At 40.1% G+C, this 17,962-nt stretch overlaps 1 protein-coding gene across 3 annotated transcripts; it reads right to left on the bottom strand.

Moving 5' to 3' along the window:
- Nucleotides 1-625: 625 nt before the first annotated feature.
- On the bottom strand, nt 626-16,688 carry csf1ra (colony stimulating factor 1 receptor, a). 3 transcript variants are annotated; one of them, XM_079556582.1, is made up of 21 exons: nt 16,564-16,688; nt 14,594-14,881; nt 14,005-14,292; nt 13,715-13,851; nt 13,480-13,645; nt 13,219-13,420; nt 12,299-12,414; nt 12,112-12,223; nt 10,740-10,939; nt 10,559-10,650; nt 10,346-10,472; nt 8,025-8,129; nt 7,818-7,928; nt 7,590-7,746; nt 6,536-6,618; nt 6,343-6,440; nt 5,439-5,561; nt 5,253-5,364; nt 4,274-4,373; nt 3,647-3,773; nt 626-1,626 (listed from the first exon to the last, which is right to left on the bottom strand). In XM_079556582.1, exons 1-21 carry the CDS (start codon nt 16,616-16,618, stop codon nt 1,459-1,461), a joined length of 2,967 nt encoding a protein of 988 aa, XP_079412708.1. In that variant the 5' UTR covers nt 16,619-16,688; the 3' UTR covers nt 626-1,458. The 3 variants fall into 3 exon arrangements, with proteins under 3 accessions (XP_079412708.1, XP_079412707.1, XP_079412709.1); XM_079556581.1 differs by having other exon boundaries at nt 7,818-8,129; XM_079556583.1 differs by lacking the exons at nt 10,346-10,472; nt 10,559-10,650.
- Nucleotides 16,689-17,962: the final 1,274 nt, after the last annotated feature.

Raw genomic sequence — 17,962 nt, 5'->3', positions numbered from 1 at the left:
GATAAAGAGACCTAATAACTCAGTACAGACTATAATCTGCTCTATTGCACTATGGGGCATGTCCGCACTTAGATCCACTGCACCACTTATCACTTTATATCACTTTATCACTTAATGCACCATATATAAATACAATCCCGTTATTCTATGTAAATTGTTGTTGTCTACCATATTTTACCTCTTATTTTTACCTTATTTATTTTAATATTCTTATGCATGCCCCTAAAGCTTTATAGTTTAAAGTTTATAGCTTATTTTTATCTAAACTCTGTGTTATATGTTTTTATGTTTAATGTCGCACGACTCACCAAGAAAAATTCCTAGTTTGTGAACCTGTTTACAAACAATGGCAATAAAAACGATTCTGATTCTGATTCTTAAAGTGTGCCTTCATATTTAATTGTAGCATCAATCAAAAGCAAGTCTCTTATTTTCAGGTCATGAAACTTTATTTTGCAATGATTGTCCGGCTTGTTTAAAACCCGTCAAGCATAATGAAACGCTGTTGTTCTAATATGTACTCTGCAACATTTGAGATAAAATAAAGATTATTCTGGCTTTACATCTTAAGGTATTATGTACATTATTAGACATTCAGATGCAAGCACACTCACTCAAATCACCGTAGCTTATAAATAAGACCATCATCTAGCTGGCAGTGTATGCTGACCACTACATTTATCAACACATTCATGAGCAGTATTTAGGAATCTTCACATTGTCAAACATTCAGACACACGCACTGAACACACTTTGTAAATTAATCCCATAAACTGAAGTGGAGCAATCACATGTTGCCTCCGACTGACAGTTACTGTAAGTGTGTCCACAACACAGAGCAGGAAAACAACATGGCCATTCTCTGCTCTCTCCACGCTCGATTTAGCACATTACACTTGGAGAGAAACACTCGCACTGTTTCGGACTTTCATTTAGGTGACCCGAGAAAGGAGCACACAGTACAGCGAAATGAATGGGTCCCATAGAGAGATTTGAGAGCTTCCTTTCTCTGCGAAAACAACATTGAAATCTGTTGAAACAGAAGTAAACCTGCTGACACAACCCGCAAAATCCATGACTAGGAGCTTTCATACACAACACAAAGGCAACATAAGGTGAAACGGCACAAACGAACAGAAATATGGAGTCCATTATTGGCTATGGCTTCGATTTCTTTGCATTGTTGACATACTTATTTCCTTTCATGTCACAAGTCTATGCAAAACTTGTCCATTTCCAGTCATGGTCTCTCGAGAAGCAGATCACATGCTTTCTTGCAGCTGCTGGACTGTCTGGCAAACACGCATGACCGGTGACAATTAGCTGTGGAGGACAACACGCTGTCCCAAGAGTATTTGCCTCAGCCTTCCAGGAGCTCGGTTTAGTTTACTAGTATCAGTCTGCCGCGGTGATAGGAGGTGAGGGTTTTTTTTTTTACGTGTTGTTTTTGTTTATTTTTCAACAAAACTGGTAGTTGTTGGTCTTCATCAGGGGCTGCTCCTCTTCCTCACGGTCACAAGACAGGTCACAGGGCCCTTCACAGCAGCATTTGGACTGGTCACACTCCTCACCCTCCCTGACCTGCCCCGGCTGCTGCGGCGGCTGCGGCACGTTCTGGTAGATTAGCTGTGAAGAGACAGAGTTCATCAGCTCGAGGTGCATGTGGACCAGTGTTAATTTTGACAGCATATTTTATTTTAGTCTTAGTCTTTTGACTAAAATGTAATTTAATTTTAGTCAAGATTTAGTCAAAAAAAACTTTTCAATTTTAGTCTAGTTTTAGTCGACTAAAATTGCAAGTAAATTTAGTCGACTAAATTTAAGACAAATTTAGTCGACTTTGCATTGATAATATTCATTATAATCATATTTAATCTTGTTCCTCTGCTTCATGGAGCTGCTCCACATGAACAAAGCTCAGAGTTGATCCTTTGGCAGAGAATTTACATGATCTGAGGCTCTTTCAGACGGTCAATAGAAGTTTGGATGATTTTAGTCTCTCCCTTTCATTTTTATTTAGTCTTATTTTAGTCGACTAAAATATCTGGACATTTTGTCATAGTTTTAGTCCCATGAACAACTTTTAATTTAGTTTTAGTCCAATTTTAGTCTTTGACTAAAATTAAGACTAAATATTTTAGTCGACGAAATTAACACTGATGTGGACAAAGTTAGACAGGAAGTGAGCGACAGTTTCTGTGTACAAAAGGATTTCTGGATTTTCAAACATTTAAAGAGTATTACAAAGAAAAAATTAGTCATATTCAAATGTATGTTGAACTTTTCCTTGTTTTGTAATATTGATTATCATAATATTTCATACAAAAGGCAGAAACCACCATAAAAATAACTTATTCAAAGTGCCTGAAACTAATTATTTATAATTTTCAATTAAAAACCCTAATCCTAATTAATTCTTAATTCTTCTGCTTTAATTCCATAAAATGTTTTTTGGATAACCAAAAAACATTTTAACCAAAAAACAATAGAGTTCGGGAAGGTGATGTCATACCTACCGTTTAGCATCATGGGATTAGTAGCAATAATACATTCATGGAGATTTTAAAAGGTATAATACTTTTTGTTCACATTTAAATACTCAGCAGCTGGAGTTGTTCCACAGCTTTTTGCGTAACACCTTATACTGTTTTTTGCTAATGTTATACAGACGGCATCTCTGGAATCGCCCATATATGGTCATTTTTGAAAACAGTTAAGGGGGAAAACAATTTTGAAAAAATGAAAATTGTCTCTATTATTCAAAAACTACTTTGACAAATGCTGAAATATGAACATAGTTTCTACTAAATAATGATACAAAGACATGGGGAGGAGCAAAGTGGCTCAACAGCCCATAAATACATGAATAACGGAGAACGCTAACTTGATGCTACATGTTAGCATCGGGCTAATGTTAACGGTTAGCTAGCGCTTGCTACAACTGCCATTTTTTCACTTCTACTGCACAATCTGCTGTGAGAAAATATCCATATGGGCCTGATTTGGACTTGACTTTATTTGTATGTGATAAATACGTTGATATTCCACCAGAAAATGGCAAAAAAGAGTAGAAAATTGTGTTTCTCTAAAGATTCTATTTTCCCCCTCGGCGAAGCCACACCCCCTTCTTTGACAAGATGCCGTCTGTATCTATGGCAGATCTCCATGGTAACAGTGGAATTGAACTCTACAGACCAAACATAAAAGTGTAACATTTTTATTTATTGTAAGGTATTTATTGGTGTGATTTTGGCCAATGAAGTGTCGTGGCATCTGCAAAGTTAATTAAGTTAAGGTTAATTAACAAAACAATAAAGAGTAAAAATCAGGAAGCCAGAATTGTCTACATTAAAAATATGTTGATCGAGGATACCCAGAAGTCTTTATGCTCCCATGAAGACTGAATGATATTTTAGAAACAGAGCTGTTATCCACACATAATATTTTGCACAACTCTATATGCGATGGAACTTGGCTCTTAAATTAGCTGTATGAATACAATACGTTACAGAGATGACGTCTAAAGATAACCTTTAATCTCTCTGACAGTGCTACAATGAGTTGCGTCTGTGGGTGCTTAAAAGGAAAAAAAACTCTGCACAATCACATGACCCTCTGCTGCTTTGTTTTGGTGCAACAAACTCACCTGCTCCTGCTCTTGTTGGCCCTGTCCCGTGGGGCCGCCCAATAATCTCTCTATCATCGAGCTGATCTTGTTGAATGTGGGACGCTCCGTCGGTTCAAGATTCCAGCACATCTTCATAATCATATAGCTGGAAGACAGAGGGCGATCTACAGTTTAGCCATGAAAAGCAAAAAACGTCACTGTTCCATTTATCCTAAATGGACAGATAAGACTCTTCTTTGACGCAGTTTGGACAAGAGAGACCTGTTCAGAGACACAGAAGCCCCCTCCAGTCCCATCTTGCCAGCGTGAAAAAGCAGTTACACGGCCCCCTAGCTGCAAGATCATGTGGCTAACAGGCAGAACCGTGGCCTGACTCAGAGCAGAACAACAGATGATTAGGCCCTCACTAAGATCCTGGCCCGGTTCTCCACACTCGCACTCTATGTCTGCTGGTGTGACAGCCACCGCGAATCGCCACACACACACACACACACATACATAGACCACTCAAAACCTTTTATATCTACATTCGGGGCTGCAGTACACAGTGAGGGGGCAGCTGAAACTCACTTTATATAACCATAGAATTAAAAAGAACAGTAAGTAATGTTTGTAATCGTTTTGAGAATTGTCTTTGTGACTTACATCTCGGGTGGAGCAAAGTCTGGCTGGGCCATCTGGTATCCACGCTTCACCATTTTGTAGAACCTGGAGTCCACTGCAATACTGGGATACGGACTCTTGCCTGATCAGAAGAATGTACTGTGAGCCAATTATGAAAACTCCAAAATAAACTGGGTAACACTTTAAAACAACTAGACATTATCAAGCATTTAAAAAGCTTTGGTAGATTCTTCATAATTTTATAAGACTTTTACAAATCATTTGTCATCATTTGTAATTAATTTATAAGCACAATAACCGTGATTAACCCTTTTGCTCAGACACTAAAAGACAATGTTGCTCTCCTCAATCAATCAATCAATGTTTTTGCATAGCCCAACTGGACTGTACAAACATTAAAGCAATGAAACATGTCCATTCTGATAGAGCACAGAAGGGCCACTGCACTCTTACCCCCGCCTTAACAGAGCTTTACCCAAATCTAAAAGCTTAAAAGAAAACCAACAAAATACTGACAAAAACGAGGATGAAAAAAACAACAAAAATTTGCTGGAAAAGCAACAATAATGCAGCAAAAAAGTGACAAAAACGTGATGAAAACATGAAAACAAAGCAACGGAAAAAATCTATGAAAAACCAACAGAAACATGACAAAAAAAACGGCAAAAAAGAAATGTTTTCATTTTCATGAGACTAAAACTATGACTAAAAGAAGACTAAATAAAAATGAAAAAGAGAGACTAAAATCATCCAAACTTCTATTGACTTGCTTTGTTCATGTGGGAGCAGCTCCATGAAGCAGACGACCTTGATTAAACATGATTATAATGAATATTATAAATGAAAAGTCGACTAAATTGACATGGGATGGCGCACAGTGTTATTACCATACAGCATCTATTTAGGTGCTTACAAATGATTAACAAGTGATTAAATGTTTTTACAAATGAAGAACTTGCAAATCAAAGCAAGTCACAGTTTATCGTATTCACTTTCTGACCTAGTGAGAAGATTTCCCATAGGAGGATGCCATAGGACCACACGTCACTCTGAACAGTGTAGACACAATCGAAAATACTTTCTGGGGCCATCCACTTCACCGGTAATCGTGCCTGTAAAAGAAATACACTAAAGCTCAATCAAAACAATTTTCTGACTGAAGCTCTCTTTCTTTAAGTGAACTTACATTTCCTTTGACTACGTAGTTGGAGTCGTTCATAATGTCGCGTGCCAGTCCAAAGTCACAGATTTTGGCCTCTCTGCGGTCAGTTAGAAGGACATTCCTGGCTGCCACGTCTCTGTGAATGCACTTCAGCCACAAGCAAAACATCAATGAGAAAAAAAATGTGCCTCTCAGCTCTGATACTACTAGGACATAAAGAATTCAAAGGGAAAAACCCCCAGCTTCAAATTATCCATCCCTCATTAACACTTGATATAAAGCCCTCTTTCATCCCAAAATAGAAAAACAGTTCTTATAGCGCATAATCCGGGTTACACTGTATGCCAATCTCTTTCCACCCCTGCACTCCAGATCTTAAACAAACTAATGGTATGGCGTGGTATGGGAGCTCCTCTGTTAGAAACAAAAACGCCCTGAATCAGCTGGTCAAGTAAAGTCATCGGCCAGCCTCAGACCAGTTTGGACTTTCTGCATGATAAACAATTAGAGAGGATGGCACGAAGCATCATAAAAGACAATGAGCATACTTTGCATTCAGAGTTTTGATTGCTTCCATCTGGGCATAGGTTTTTGATGCCTACAAGCCATACGAACCGTTTTAAGAAAACTTTTGTTCCCACTGCCCTTTCCTTGATGAACAAGTAGCGATCTAATTGCCCCTGACACGGCTTTTTATCTTGGTTACTGTCCAGTGGTTCAGTTGTATCTGTGCCAAAGGCACATCCTGTTAGTATCTGGGGCACTTACAAGCTTTATATTTCAATATGTGTGATGTTTTATCTTTGTATAATGTGTTTTAATGTTGATGACTTCTGAGAACTAATGGCTAGTTCTCAGAATTGTAAGACGAATTTATCCAAGGATATAAACAAAGTAACCTAACCTAACCTTTCCTCAGCGTACTCACGTTTTTGCTGGCGAGGAACTCCAAACCCTGGGCCACCTGGAGCGAAAACCTGAGCAAGTCGTCGATGTCAAGCGACCAATCAATGTTCGTTTCGTTCACTGTATTTGGAAATAGTACAAGCGTTACGTTAGGCAAAGGAAACTAATAAATACATTTGGATTTATTTATTTATTTATTTATAGGGGAACATTACCTTGAGCTAGCCCCGTGTTTGGAAGCTGGGCCGGTCTCATTTCTAAGTAGCTGTCTGAAGACACACTCGAGATTCCACTGTCACTGTCAGAAATCAGTAACAATTTGTATACATGCCTTTCAGTCATGTGACTTTTGTTGTTATGGCGGCCATTTTGAATACCGAAGTAGTATTATGCAGGACTACAACATGTAACAATATCTCTGAAGACAACTGATTGGCAGTGGCATTTTTGTGTAATTGTAAGCATTGCTCAAGAAGAAAACAGTTAAAACACAGCCCCAGAGACGCACGTGTATGTGAAGAAACCAGTGAGTCAGTGTTTAAGCCGCTAAAGACACTAGCATACAGATTACCATTCAGCTTCAACAGCTCAGCTCCAACCTCTCCAAAAGAAAGCCCTGAACCACTCTCCAAACCTTGAATACAACATGTGACAAGTGTTCATAGATGTGAGCCACAAATGTGTTTATCGTGTTGACAGTTGCTAACCGGTAGCATGCTAACGTCTTGAGCAGCTTAAACACTGACTGTTGACATGACAAACTGTAAAAATCACAGAGAAAGGTTTTCTGTTTCCTGTTTAATTTAGTCTGAGGAGTGAAGCAGATCTTTGGTAAATCCTGCTGTAGCTCGACAGACATAAAAGTGAGTCTCTGGGGCCGTGTTTTAACTGTTTTCTTCTTGAGCAATAATTACGAGTAGGCTATATAAAAATGCCACTGTCAGTCAGTTGTCTTTCATGTTCATTTCTTCAGTAGAGATATTCTTACATGTTGTAGTGCTGCATAATGCTACTTCGGTATTCAAAATGGCCGCCAGAACTATGCGTGATGTCATTGGAAACGCATGCGTAATGTTTGAAAAGAAGGAAAGGTTGGAATGTTTACCAGGAAAAAATACCAATGTAGCACCTGAGACAGCACTACGGAAAGTTACTTGACATTATTATATCTGTTTTATGGTTCTATATAATGAATAAAGTTGCATAGGTGACAAAAAAAAATCCTGGTACAGGTGTGTAAAAGGCAATATAATTAAAGAAAAAAATTACCTCCGGATGAAATGTTTCTGGAGGCAGACATTCTTATAGTCGCTCTCCATAATCTGAGGCATGTTCATCACAAAGTTCATGAAACACTCTGCCTTCTGCCGCAGGAAGTTCAGGAGGTCACCGAGACTGCAGTACTCTGTTATCACAAGCACTGGTCCTGAGGAGAAACAGAAAACATTACTATGGCTTTAATGGCGTGCAAAAGGAAAGGTTATAGTCGTGTGTTACCTCCATACGTGCATGCACCGAGCAGATTGACAATGTTTTTGTGGTGTCCCAAATGGCTCAGGATCTTCAGTTCAGACATTAGAGCTTCCCTTTCATCCGAGTGAGCACTGGCTAAAGATAGACCAAAAAACACACACCACACGACTGTGAAAATTCCTGTTGAAGCAGGACCATCTAATGACAAGAAACTTTGGGAGAGAAGTTCACCTTTTAGCATTTTCACAGCCACTCGTGTCACATTGTCCTCTTTTCCCAGACCAAAGGCTGTGGCTTCAACGACTTTTCCAAAAGCACCGGCGCCAAGGATCTTTCCTGCTCACAAAACAAGAAGTAGATGTTCGTCATTCCACGCAGAAAAAAAGGTAGCCATAAATAACTTCAGTTAGTAACTACTTATGACTGTTTCAATGTACAGAAAAAAATAATGGTATTCTACTAAATGTCTGTATAGATCATGGATCTATTAGGTATAGATACAGACGGCATCTCTGGAATCGCCCATATATGGTCATGCTTGAAAACAATAGGTAGCGTTCACGTGACATCACAACATTCTAAAGAGCCTATAGTTTAACATTGAGGTGGAGGGCAACTGACGGTAACTATGGTAACTGTGGTAACTGACAAAATGCATATTTTTATGTCTTTGTTTTTTGGCTCATATCTCAGTCATTACTGGAGGAATCCACATGAAACAAAAACTGTCACAAAGTTCATCGTCTCCTCTGTCGGCACATATGAACTAATGTCCAATTATTATCTCTAAAAAATGTCAAAAAGTGGTGACAATATGCGAAAACATGACCATGATGTTGTCCAATAGAAAGGACTTTCAGACAAAAAAATAATATCACAGGTTTGTGAATCCACTCACGATCAAATACTGAAGAGGAAAAACATTTGTCAATTTTCGTTTTGGAGATTTCTTCCAAAAACTGCATTTCTCCCATAGAGTTGCATTGGCCCTGCCCTCCATCTGACATTATGACATCATCACATTCGAAATCGTGAACGCTACCTATTAAGGGGGAAAACAATTTGGAGATAAATCTAAACTTTCTCTAATTATTCAAAAACTGCTTTAGCAAATTTTGAATTATGAATATAGGTTTCTACTAAATAAAGATACAAAGACATGGAGAGGAGCAAAGTGGTTCAACAGCCCATAAATGCATAAATAACGGAGAATGCTAACTTGATGCTACATGTTAGCATCGGGCTAATGCTAACGGTTAGCAAAAAAATTGAAAAAAAAACAAGGGTCCAAATTGGAGCAAATGAAAAAAAAAAAGGTTAACATTTGAAAAAAAAGGAATAAATTAAAATTATTAATCTGTTTTATGGTTCTGTAGAGTTGGGGAATGTGACGTCATATCGCTAAGCATTATGGGATTAGAAGCAATTGTAAACTAATGGAGATTTTAAAAGTTAAAATACTGGAGTTATTGTTCAAACAATAGCAGCTAACAGAGTTGTTCCACAGCTATTTTTTGTACAGTTTTTAGCTAATATTAGTCAATGGAATTGTATGCTAACAGCTGCAAAGGTGGCGGATCTGAGACTATGGAGAGCACAGAGCATTACTTTGGAAAAGCTGAGATTTTTTATCAATGGTCAGCATGGGGTATTTGTAGAAAGGTTTGGCAAAATGTTAATGAACCTCTTAACTCCCATCCACATTTTCTCCAGTTTGGCTTTACCCTAATCTAAAAGCTTCTCGAAAAAAGGGTCAAAATAGCGACAAAAATGAGACATAAATGAGGATGAAAATGCAACAAGAGAGCGACAGAAACGTGACCAAAAAAATAAAAAAATAAATCATAAATGAGCAACAGAAAAGTGACACAAAAAGTGCCGAAGAAGTGACAAAATGCAACAAAACAGCAACAGAAAAGTGACACAATGATGAATATGTGGACAACAAAAAAGCAACACATAGGTCTTAGCTTTCAAATGAGGCTGTGAGCTTTTTGATTAGGGTAAAGCTGAACTGGAGAAAACACACTTGGTGAAGGCGGGGGTTAAAACTTGGACCCCACCAACTTAGTAAAACAATGTTGTGTATGTACATTGTTGGCTTTGATTAATTTTTGGATCTGTATTGACCCTTTCGCTGCTTACATCATCAGTGACATCATCAGCTGAAGGCAGGAAGTGATCAAAAGAAATAAAGATTAAACTAAAACTAGCGATTATAAGTGTAAAACTACAACTAAATGATGTGATCCTGTTGTGGCTTAAGGTGCAAGAACAAGAGTAATTTAAGACGATAAAATAAGGTTTATCTGATATTTCCAAAAACAGTTAGACATTTGTTTATCATTACTATGGCAACAGCTACAATGGAAATAGATTTCTGCCTCCAGCTAACCCCAACAATGAAAGGGTTTATTGGGAGAATATATATCATATCATTTGGTTATTTATTTAATTATTTTTACTGTACTGGACTGTTAATTTTTTTAAATAACAGAATGTAAAAAAATAAAATTAAAAAAAATGTATTCTGAAAAAGGCCTTTTCTCTACCTAGCTTGAGCTTGTCTCGTGGAAACTCCCACTTCTCGTTGTACGGTAGCTGTGTTGGATCAATAAAGGTGTAATTGTTCCCATCACTGGCCTCTATGATCTTCCATCGGATTTCATATCTCGGTTTCTGAAAAAAATAAAAAATGAAAAATAATAATAATAAGCTTGTATCTCTGGAAAACATCACAAACCGACTTCTATTTTCCACCGTACCTGTTTATATTTGTAAAGGAGGAATATCAGGAGGAGAAGAAGCACAGACAGAACTCCTCCCGCTCCGAACAGAGTGGACGTGAACAGCTTATCTGATCACGGGAAACACAATTTCACATCAGCATAAAGTCAGTCACTGCAGCGACAAAAAGGAGCGGAAGAAACACCATCGCTGCCTCACCGGACACTTCCATGGCAAACGTGTCGCTGCTCACTCCCACCACGTTGAAAGCCACGCACTCCACGGTCATCCTGCGACTGGACGGTCCCACGGTGAGGACGCTCTCCACCTCCACCGCCCCATACTCCTCCCTCTGCACCTCCACTGTGGGCGCCTGCAGCGGGATGGGCATCTGGGTGCCTGTGTTGTTCTCCTTGCACCTGTTTGGTGGCAACAGAGTACAAACATACTGACATCAATGAGGGACTTATAATATGCCTTTAGCACAGATTATGAAACAAAATGAATGAACAAAAGAAAAATAACATAATCTTCAGCCTCCTGTTCATAATATACAAATCTATTGCATTTGTGCTAATAATCTGATTCCTTCAGACTAAATTAAATCAAAGTTCCGGATAGCTTTGTTGATAATGTTTGGAGATATACCAGATAAATATATGAAGAGTGATTTTCCATTTTGCTCAAAAATGTTTGTCTTTAACATCAGACTTAAACATCTGACAGTGGCTCAGATGTTATAGCGAGTCGTACAAAAAACGAGATTGGAAAAATGTGTGAGTGAATGGTTTGTGGTGGTCAGAGGAACTGATGGCATAGATTAGCAGTCTCGCTTCCATCTGTCTGCCTCAGGGTGACTGTGGCTACAGTAGTATCTTACGACCACCGTGTATGGAGTAAAGGCTTTGAGAAACTTGTTGACACAGGCTTGTAATGCGTCATTAATCTTTTCAATATAACTTTACATTACTCTCACACCAATAAAAACTACAGCAGTGACCTGACACGACCAGGACACAGCCTACTGATGTAGTCACAGGGCTGTTTCTAATAATATTATGAATAAAAAACTCTCTCTAAATCTCTCTCCCAAATCATAAAGTGTTTGACAAGTTGAACGCCTTGGAAACTCAAGACAGAGAATAAAAACAGTTCAATAAATCAATAACAGTAATCTAATAGGACCAAAACAAGTCTAACGTAGTTATAAACATCTCTTCCTCTTAAAAAGCCTCACTCGCTTTATTTTAGCTCTATAACAGAACTCGGTGTTCAGTAATGTGATCATATCCCATCAAATAACATATTTTATTTGATACTGTTAAGGCACATAGCTTTTATCTTGAGCTTTTTGATGTGATGTGATGTCATACTATGAGCCTTTTTTCTGTACAAAGGAGGATTGTCCTGCTCCAAATAGACTCAATAGCCTATCCATGTGATAATTGCAGAATGATGATAAGCAGAATAAGCACGCAGGAATATTTAGTAAAAGCTCATTGAAGAAAATATTCATCTAAGTCTAAGGTCCAAATAATAGGCATACAGTGAGTCAAATATTTCAATTTAACGTCGAAAAAACATTACTCACGTGGGCCTGATCCCAAAGCACTGGTACCAGATGATCCTTGGGGCGGGGTATCCGAAAGAGGTGCACGTGAGGGTGGTAACATTTTCCCATCTGACCACAGCGATGGGCCTCTCTGTGACACAACAGGACAATCATATCAACTCTCTGTCACAACAGTTTTTGAATTATACACAAAGTTCTTACTTACGATACATTTGGACTTGAAATGTGATGGATGCATTGGCCAAGTTGTTCTCAGCGTAGAACGTGTAGTGTCCCTGCTCCTGGGCATTCATTCTTTTGAGTTGTAGACTTGCATGATATCTGCCACCGCAAACAGACGTAGAAATATAAATATAAATATAATTAAAGCCGCAAGCGGCATTTAGAGGCCCTCGCGAGCAGCGCTGGCCGGTTGGCGCACGCCGTCGCACGCCACCGCAACAACCGGGGGGCGCTGCCGCGCCGTACATGGTTAAAATAACGCTACCACCCTTGGTCGAGTTTATAAAAGAGCAAAGGCAAGAAATGCGCCTTCGGCGCCAGATCACGCGCACTGCCGTACAATTACAATAGGCCCGAGCCCTGCCAGGCCGCTCGGGCCTAAATATTAATATTAATATTAATATTAATATTAATAGAAGAAGAAGAAGAAGAAGAAGAAGAAGAAGAAGAAGAAGAAGAAGAAGAAGAAGAAGAAGAAGAAGAAGAAGAAGAAGAAGAAGAAGAAGAAGAAGAAGAAGAAGAAGAAGAAGAAGAAGAAGAAGCTTTAATCCAAACAGTTTGAGTGCATCACCAGTGGAAGTGTTTATTCAAAGGGTGGGACAGGGCCGGATTTATACAAGGGCTAAGCCTAGGGGCCCAGCATGTTGAGGGGCCCATAGGCATAAGGAGAAAAATGCGTGCTCAGTGCGGGATGTCAAATTAGTTCCCTCTCTCTTTGCAGACTGCCTCACATGTAAGGCTTTATCAGATGACTTTTTACCCAAGACTAAACCAGGGTCTAAACCAGTTCAGTTTTGCACCATTTTCATTGGGATCTGAAGTAAAGTATATCTTCTGAAGGATATTTTTGGTCATTTCTGTAACAATTTGTCTGGAGATGTAGTGTGGACATTGCTGATTTACCTGTTGTTGTATCGTATGAACTTGTACTCCTGTGTTGATGTATTGGGGGAGGTTGGCGTGACCCACTTGTGCTCTGTGATGTGAGGGTACGCCTCCACCACCACACTGAGCTCCAAGTCTTCTCCTTCATTCACCTCCACGGACAAACCCCGGTGGGCCAGTTTAGGGGAGAGCTGGGGCTGAAGCCGAATGTAGGGCTTTTCTACAGAAAAACATACACATTAAGCTTGATCTACAGCGTATTAATACTTTACTGCTTACCTATCACTAGCAGGTACGTCGTTGTGCTGTTTACTCCGGCTTCATTGGTGCCGATACAAGAAATATTCCCAGTGTCAGCGAGGTCCACCGCAGGAATGGTCAGGATACTTTGTATGTCCAATCTGTTTTCTCCGCTTGATCTAACCTTCTCCTCAATAATCGGCTTCTGAAGACAAGCGGAGAAAATCCTTACAGGGAATTTGATATTATAGCAAGCAGCGTGCATCGTACTGACTGTTTTAGTGGTGTATTTCCAGGTCACGTTGTAGTTGAAGTTGGGGTTGTGGGTGGTGCAGCGGATCTTCAGTTCTTCCCCAACGATGCGGATGTATTCGTCAGTGTCCAGGAAGACATATGGAGGGAACCGAAGCTCTACACAGGGACAGAAGTCACATTGTAGATGAACTGTAACCGAAGAAGACATCACAACTTTCTATTGCTCTCATCAACATGTGGACAGGGATTCTGGCTCGTGACCCCATCCACCTTCTACAATCTGAATACAACCAGTGAGCTCTGTCTTACTCTGAATCACGTTGATGGAAAAAGCTTTGGACGTCCGCTCCACTCCGTTGACTCTGGCCGAACACACGTAGTCTGCGTTGAAGCTGGGCTGGAGGTCGTGGATGAGAATGCCACGATGCCTGTACACGGTGTAGTTCATTCCTGGCGGGACAGTGGTGCCGTTGTCCATGCGGAGTCCGACGTCAGTGGCCGAGGGGTCGGTCAGGAGACAGGGCAGCATGAAGTCCTCGCCCTCCTTTTTGACAACGCGAAGAGACATGCTGCTGGTCCAGAACACCCGGTTAGGATCTGCAATGAGACCGTGGAATGACGAGTGAATAGGAGTAAATAGTAAATAGGAGATTCTTATAGAAAGTGATCAAATGTTTTCTTTTTAAAGATTGGTAGTAATAGATTATTACTGAATAGGTTAGTGGGTCTCAATCAAACTGTATCAGAAGAGATCAGATGAGAAGATCGTCCAACACAGTGTTAGACAGACGGAAATTCATTCAGAAACTTAGAAAAGGTGAAACTGAGGCTCTACCATCTAAAAGCGATAGTGCATTAAAGAGAATCCTTCCATGGACCTGCTCTTCGTTCATCCCACCTCTGACATAGACGTGCACGGAGGCCGTGAGCTCGCGATGCTGTGACCCGCTGATGTAGTAGCAGGTGTATGTCCCGGTGAACTCCCCAGAGGGGCGCTCCACTCTCAGCGTCCGGACGCCCCTGCTCAGTTTGGAGATGTAGCGCCTGTGCTTGGGCAGCCGCGGCCTCCAGTTCACCGGCCCATCGCCCTCGCACTTTAGGTCCAGAGGAGTGCCCGCCTTCACCACCACCTCGGGACGTGTCAGGACTTTGGAGTTAAACTTAATCAATGGCCGCCTCCACTCCACTGAAATATAATGTCAAATGATGAAGGGTCACATTAATAAAGTGCTTTTTTACCTCTACGAAGGAACCATTGCCCCATTCACACTGACATTCATGCAACAATGTACTTAGACACTCAGGGCAGGGTGGTCTAAGTGTCTTACCCAAGGATAAGTAAGACTGAGGGGGAACACCTGAGCTACAGCGCCCCAAATGCACAACCATGACACATGCACTACCCTGAGAACATAAATGTTGGAAAACAATGTAAAGCATCCATTCATTCTGTGATTTTGGTAAAGGTACAACTTTTCACTCACTACTGGAGGCACTGAATTGAGTTTTTTGAGTCTTAACTTTTACGGTGAAAGCCTTTGTCCGTGAACTTGGTCCATGATTTGACTCGGGACACGGACTGGCCTATGTTTAAACCCACTATACAAAACGAGAAATATTTGGGTGAATGGAAAGCCAAGTAAGTTCAGTGTTTCTCAGTCTCAATGGTACAAGCGGGAAGTTTTAGACTTTGAGTTACTTCATGATTTAAAGATAATGTTACTTGGGTTAGTCCTATTTCAGAAAGACTTAAATTTAGCCCAAATTTACACTTGACTTCCAGTTATTGACCAGGTGTAGATCTGGCTACATTTTTTATTGGAGGGTAAAGATAGTTTCAGAACCACCGGGCTAGTGATTAATCTCTGCACATATGCAAGAAAACAAGCCTCCTCAGTGTTTGAGTCACTTCTCTAAAATTTTGCCAAATTTCCCTATTCTTCCTCCATTTCACACTTCTGTCTGGGCCAAAACCAAAATGTAGAGCAATTTTACACTGTGGTTTTGAAAATCAGTGCTTTTGATCCAACTCAATACAGTTTTTTGTGTTTGTTTTTAACTACTGTCAGCTGTACGGTAAAATGTTTTCATAATTTATATCTTGGCAGTGCATGTCATGTTCATACAATACTACACACAGCACAGGCAACATTTGGTATCTAAACACTTCTAATCTTGGTTAGTATCCTTAAATAATCGATATTTTAGGGTGAGGCTGCTCCCACTTGAAGGCACAGACGAGTTATTTTTATGGACAAAGAACAGAGATCTTTTTATAACACAAATCGTGTGTTCGGCCTCTTATCTTTAGTAGATTTTGGTTTTGTTTTCACTCATGCCCCTATAGAAATCTGAGAATAAGCATTAAGCACTTTCTGCAATCATAACACGTAAAACAACAGAGCCTGACCCTGATTAACTAAACACTCAGCATTTCTTTAACTAGATATGTCCATTATCGGAAATTGTTCCTCTTCACAATAAGCCGCTCAGTCAGCCCCAATATGACCCCAATTACACCCTGTTCATTTCAAGGCAAAACCAATTGAGGCTAATTACCCCAGCGCCTCCATTAGTTACATAAAACAAAGGCTTCAAATTGAGATTAAACGGTTTTGCAGGTGACATCTGAAGACTGTGGAAGTGGAAAAAGGCAAACAATAGTGTTAATCACAAGAGCCAGCCGAAACGTCATATGGTGTGTCTTGCTTCTCATTTGTGGCAATGGAAGGTTGAAAGGTCAAAACAAAGCAACTATTACCAGTCAGACCCGCTCATAAATAATGGTACACTTGGTATCACGCATTATTCAAACAGGGTGCGCAGTCAAAAACAATGTTGGTGATAAGGGGGTGTGCTGGCTCTTACCTGAGGCAGCAGAGGCAGTGAGACCCAGCAGCAGAGTGAGCACAGCCAGCATCATGGATCAGCTCAGAGCACTGACAGGCTCTGGATATGTGCGCAAAGACACACTTCTCTCCCTCTTCTTCTTCTGCATGAGGAAATACAGTGAGGAAACACACTGTCAGGCAATCTTAATATAGTTGAGACGGCAGTGTTACAGTAAATAATTTGTTGGTATGTTAATCTTGGAGTACAATGTTGCTTAGTGCTTCTAAAGTCAGTTTTTGAATAGCGCAGAAACATTCATAAGCACTTTTTATGATGATACAAGGATAAAAAAAAAAGTGTAATTTCATCATTAAATTTACTGGTCAGCTGTTTTTTGTCAAGTCTCCTCTATCAAACACTTCATTGTCTGAAAGGCAAAAAGAAAACATGTTTTTAGTCGCACTCACCTGTTTTTCTAAATTTAGGGCAAAGTCATCTAAACTGGACATGAGAATCCCCACGCGCCTGGCCTGGCCCCTCTTGTTGTTTACCGTCCGGGACACGGAGTCACACTGCATACATGAAATCTGGCGACAAGCAGCAAGTGGAGGGTGGAGGGTGGAGGGTGGAGTGTGGGCAGGCGGTTCGGCACATCATGCTCAAGAAATTAATGAGCTGGTGCCAATTTGTCACAGAGGAGCGCGATCCCCCCCCCCCCCCCCCCCCCCGAGACTAATCACCACAGTCACTGCTGCGCCACGGCGGTTTACAGCAGCAATGGCTCAAGGAAACATGGCCAAAGGTTGCGTTTGAAATATGGATTATAATACGCTGTGTGATCCGGGCAGATGCGGAGCAGAGATCCGATAATTACAATTTGTGGATTTGAAAGATATTTTTGGAGAGACAGCGTGATTTGACCGTTTTTCAACACCTTACCCTGAATGAACTGAATGAGAGAAAAGCACAAGTTTGAGTTTCTTAAAGTTATTGATTAAATATGAGTCAGTCAGACATTGAGTAAGATATTTCTGAAAAGTGCCAATGGCAGAGGCGTTTTAAAAATCGGTCTCTTTTGTTTAAACCAATCGGCTCCAAAGGTGACTTTAAACAAAACTATCTCTCGTTATACCTCTGAGTTGAGGGCCCATTGGGATGGAGAGACTGTTTGGATGATCTATGGACTAATTGTCTCCTTTTTCTTGTTTATTTTAAATCTATATGAACCTTAAATGTGTCTGTGCTGTCAACAACATAGGTATAGTGTTTTTCTATAACCGATATGATTTCCGATATGATGAACCACAACAAAGATGTATCATGATATATTGCAAATGGATATTTTGGCCCAGTTTTTTCATATTTTTTATTTATTTATTTTCTTTTAAGTTAAAATCACTCCTCCTAGAACTGCCACCTTAAGCTGGACCTTAAG

The sequence above is a fragment of the Gobius niger genome, assembly GCF_951799975.1.
Source record: "Gobius niger genome assembly, chromosome: 5".
NCBI classification, from domain to species: domain Eukaryota; kingdom Metazoa; phylum Chordata; class Actinopteri; order Gobiiformes; family Gobiidae; genus Gobius; species Gobius niger.
The sequence above is the reverse complement of the archived record's forward strand: the minus strand, read 5'-3'. Positions and strand labels throughout refer to the sequence as shown.